Source organism: Triticum urartu, chromosome 4 (assembly GCF_003073215.2).
Source record: "Triticum urartu cultivar G1812 chromosome 4, Tu2.1, whole genome shotgun sequence".
In the NCBI taxonomy this organism is placed as follows: Eukaryota; Viridiplantae; Streptophyta; class Magnoliopsida; order Poales; family Poaceae; genus Triticum; species Triticum urartu.
This window is the reverse complement of record NC_053025.1, coordinates 475071527-475076080: the sequence shown is the minus strand read 5'-3', so window position 1 is coordinate 475076080 and position 4554 is coordinate 475071527. Positions and strand designations below refer to the sequence as shown.

The window sequence follows — 4554 nt, the reverse complement described above, 5'->3', positions numbered from 1 at the left end:
GACCATATAATAAGTGTTTGGGAAGATGAAACAGTCAATAGAAATTATTCGAGTCAGGGTATGGTGAACTGATAAACGAGTTGAGCAGACAAACGCAACACATATGCCTAACCATCATGTATAGAAGAATGAGTAAGATGATTAAGACAATTTTTTTGTTACAAAAGCCCTACAAAAGAAACATAACGTGTCCATATATGTCAAAATTTAAATTTAATTTTAGAAGAAGAGAAATCACCGAAGTTGTGAGGACCAACTCTACGGATTAGTCACAACAAGTTGCATATACAAATTCAGTACAATACCTTTTCAAGTAATGTAGAATTGTCTGTGTTCCCAACTATCCACAGAATACTTGATAGAATCTCATCAGGTAAAAAAGAGCTTGAGCACAAGAAACAGATGCATTGGTCCAAAGAATGGCAGCCAACAACCTTTCTATGAAATTTAGCAACAATACTCATTCCAACTATCTCGGGATTAAGAATTTCTTTTACAGACAGCAACACAAGTCGAAATAAACAAAAAAGAAAATTAAAACTTCTCAGTTCTCATTGTCTGCAACTCAGAACAATTAGAAAGCAGCTTCTCCAAGTTTTGACCATCGACTAACAGAAAAAAAAATCTAGGTTCTTATCCCCTATTAATATAACCTATTAAACACAGTTGAAAATTGTGGGCATTTGCATAGTTATGTGGTAATCGTGTAATGTGCTGAGCTAAACTTGCAACATCTATTTCACATGACAAATGTTTACTTTCACGGGATATCTTGCAATGCTAGAATAATGAACAGCTTGTCAAACGGCCAATAATAAATAATGAAGAAATTGGTTCTAAAAAAAATACCCAGCCCGAACGTTTTAGAAAGGCATTTGATCATCTAGAAACAATTGCTCCACAGTCCATACTAGTTGCAATGAAACCTCTTCTAAAGCGATTGTAGCAACTAGAGATTCATGACAGGCTAAGTTCAGCAACCAGACATTCAATCAAAGATAAATAAATGTGAAATAACTGCAGATAACCAAGTATACTGTCTTCTAGTACTACCTCCGCCACGGTTTAGAAAGCGCGCTTGGAAATTCTCTGGAACCTAGGTGGTTATCTATTGGTTGTGAGATGGGCTAAAAAATAGCATTCACACTATACATGCATATAGAAATAGTATATCGGAGTACTAATTAGCTATTAGAAATAAATACAATGCGCCCTAAACCTTGTCTATTATGGAAACGCACGCAAATTTAACTGTGCCCTTCTAAACTGTGACGGAGGGAGTAGTACTAAATAATCATGTTTCAATATCAACTTAAACATAAGATGGGGCAATGTATATATGCCTGAACGAAAAATTGCAGAACGATACTAGAATCCACCGTACAATGGAAGACACATTATTAAAGTATAGAATAGTAGGCGATCTAAATCTATCATTTAGTCGACCTCCTCAATCTTGGGCCCTGGGCCGCTGCTGCCGCCTGCGGCACTGGCCGGAGCATCCTCATCCATACCACCAGGCATTTCAGCGCCGGCACCCTGGTACATCTTGGCGATGATGGGGTTGCAAATGCCCTCCAGCTCTTTCATCTTGTCATCAAACTCTTCAGCCTCAGCGAGCTGGTTGTTGTCGAGCCAGGTGATGGCACCGTCAATAGCATCCTCGATCTTCTTCTTGTCGGCCTCGGGAAGCTTGGAGGCGATCTTGTCATCCTTGATGGTGTTACGCATGTTGTAAGCGTAGTTCTCCAGGGCGTTCTTGGAGTCCACCTTCTTCTTGTGCTCCTCGTCCTCAGCCTTGTACTTCTCGGCCTCCTGCACCATCTTCTCGATGTCCTCCTTGCTCAGACGCCCCTTGTCGTTGGTAATTGTGATCTTGTTCTTCTGCCCAGTGGTCTTGTCCTCCGCCGAGACGTTCAGGATACCGTTGGCATCAATGTCAAAGCACACGGTGATCTGGGGGACACCCCTGGGCGCCGGTGGGATCCCAGAGAGCTCGAACTTGCCGAGCAGGTTGTTGTCCTTGGTCCTCGCCCTCTCGCCCTCATACACCTGGATGAGCACGCCGGGCTGGTTGTCAGAGTAGGTGGAGAAGACCTGCTCCTTCTTGGTGGGGATTGTCGTGTTCCTAGGGATCAGCACGGTCATGACGCCTCCGGCCGTCTCCAGGCCCTGCGAGAGCGGCGTGACGTCAAGCAGGAGCAAGTCCTGCACCTTCTCGTTGCCCTCGCCAGTGAGGATGGCAGCCTGAACGGCGGCTCCGTACGCGACGGCCTCGTCAGGGTTGATGCTCTTGCAGAGCTCCTTCCCGTTAAAGAAGTCCTGGAGGAGCTGCTGCACACGGGGGATACGTGTGGATCCTCCGACGAGGACAACGTCGTGCACGGTGCTCTTGTCCATCTTGGCGTCCCGGAGGCACTTCTCAACGGGCTCCATGCACTTGCGGAAGAGGTCCATGTTGAGCTCCTCGAACCGGGCGCGGGTGATGGTAGTGTAGAAGTCGATGCCCTCGAAGAGGGAATCGATCTCGATGGTGGTCTGGGCGGTGGAGGAGAGTGTCCTCTTCGCCCTCTCGCACGCTGTCCTGAGCCGCCGGAGCGCCCTCGGGTTGCCGCTGATGTCCTTCTTGTTCTTCCTCTTGAATTCCTGCACGAAGTGATTGACCATCCGGTTGTCGAAGTCCTCGCCTCCCAGGTGGGTGTCTCCGGCAGTGGCCTTGACCTCGAAGATACCCTCCTCAATGGTGAGGAGGGAGACATCGAAGGTACCGCCGCCGAGATCAAAGATGAGCACGTTCTTCTCGCCGACGCTGGTGGACTTCTTGTCAAGACCGTAGGCGATGGCGGCGGCGGTAGGCTCGTTGATGATCCGCATGACGTTGAGGCCAGAGATGACGCCTGCATCCTTGGTGGCCTGGCGCTGGGAGTCGTTGAAGTAGGCGGGGACGGTGACGACTGCGTTCTTGATGGTTGTGCCGAGGTAGGCCTCGGCCGTCTCCTTCATCTTGTTGAGCACCATGGAGGAGATCTCCTCGGCCGAGAACTGCTTGTCCTCGCCTCTGTACTGTACCCCGATCATCGGCTTGTCAGCGGGGCCGGGGATCACCTTGAACGGCCACAGCTTGGCGTCGCTCTGCACCGACGAGTCCGAGAAACGCCGGCCGATGAGCCGCTTCGCATCTGCAAACAAACAACAGGACACGGGCTCGTTTAGATCTGTGCCACACGGATCTCGATCTGCCAACGACATGAAAACAGAGGACTAGAACAGATCAGAGCATAACAGAGGGATGTGCTTACCGAAGACGGTGTTGATCGGGTTCATGGCGACCTGGTTCTTGGCGGCGTCGCCGATGAGCCGCTCGGTGTCGGTGAAGGCGACATAGGACGGCGTGGTGCGGTTGCCCTGGTCGTTGGCGATGATCTCCACCCGGTCATGCTGCCAGACGCCGACGCAGGAGTAGGTCGTGCCGAGGTCGATGCCGATCGCCGGCCCGTCTCCTTTTCCGGCCATGATCTCGTCGACAAGTCGAGCGGAGAAACAACCTCGAAGGGAATTGCGGGATTGGTTGGATCTTGGAGCGGAGCACGCGGGTAGGGAGGGAGAATAGGTGGTGTACGAGGCAGAGAGGCGACACGCGGTTGGATTTAAAAGGTTGTGGTGCCGCGGCCGCGGATGGGCTCTAGAATGTTCCTTGGGTGGCCGCGGCCGTCGGATGCGATCTGGACGGACAGGAGGAAACCGCGGGGGTGGGGACGGGCGAGTCGTGGCGGAGTTGGACTCGGCTCCAGGGTGTGGGGTTTGGGTTCTGGAGAGCGCGGGAAGGTTCTGGAGACTGGCAGGTGGAGACATTCCTACCTTTTGTTCCAGACTTGTGGCCTTAGTTGGAAGGCATCGATTGGTTCGTGGCTACAATGGGGTGTACAGGTTTCCAGGCCGTTTGAGACGCCGGAGGTGCCGCCAATTTTGACCTAAGCAGGTTGGGGTGAAGGCCTTAGAGCAACTTTAATGAAACGACCCGAACAGACGGTGCATTTGTCTGTTTTTTGTTTGTTTAGATTGGTCGCTCGTCCGGCATCCATTCAGTTTTGCATTTGGGTCGGCAATGCGCCAATGTGCCGACCCATTTCATGTCTGCATTTAATTTTTAAATAAAAAAGGCTCGCGGCCGATCATGCCAGCGGCCATGTCTCATGTTGGCACCATGCCGGCTTCAGAAAATACCACAGTTCATACTGGCGCACTCGCCAGCCGGTCAGCACACATGCCAACACACAAAAAAAGGTGGGACTTGAGTTCGACCACGCCATCGCGGCGACCGTGGTCATGCCGGCACACCAGCCGGCATACAAAAAAGATGTCCCTCAACGCCATAGATCATTTGTCGTCGAATTTGAGCTTGTCGGCCTGCATCTTCTCGAACCACGGCCTCTTCCTTGGCGACACGGTGTTGAGATCCACCTTCATAATCTCCACCCCGGTCATCATGCTTGCAAGAGCCACTTCTTTCGCTTTTGTCTTGGCGTTGACGGCCTCGATCTCTAGCATCTTGGC

The 4554-nt window shown here is 50.9% G+C and overlaps 1 protein-coding gene across 1 annotated transcript; it reads right to left on the bottom strand.

Annotated features, from left to right (window-relative positions):
* Positions 1-1281: 1281 nt before the first annotated feature.
* Positions 1282-3633, bottom strand: LOC125552132 (heat shock cognate 70 kDa protein 2-like). The gene is made up of 2 exons (XM_048715614.1): positions 3300-3633; positions 1282-3179 (listed from the first exon to the last, which is right to left on the bottom strand). Exons 1-2 carry the CDS (start codon positions 3511-3513, stop codon positions 1438-1440), a joined length of 1956 nt encoding a protein of 651 aa, XP_048571571.1. The 5' UTR covers positions 3514-3633; the 3' UTR covers positions 1282-1437.
* Positions 3634-4554: the final 921 nt, after the last annotated feature.

What these genes read in the sequence shown, in the direction of transcription:
- LOC125552132 (XM_048715614.1), bottom strand. Translation starts at nt 3,513, where the DNA reads ATGGCCGGAAAAGGAGACGGGCCGGCGATCGGCATCGACCTCGGCACG. An exon ending in CCCGATCAACACCGTCTTCG is followed by an intron (nt 3,180 to 3,299) that starts GTAAGCACATCC and finishes GTTTGTTTGCAG; the next exon opens with ATGCGAAGCGGCTCATCGGC.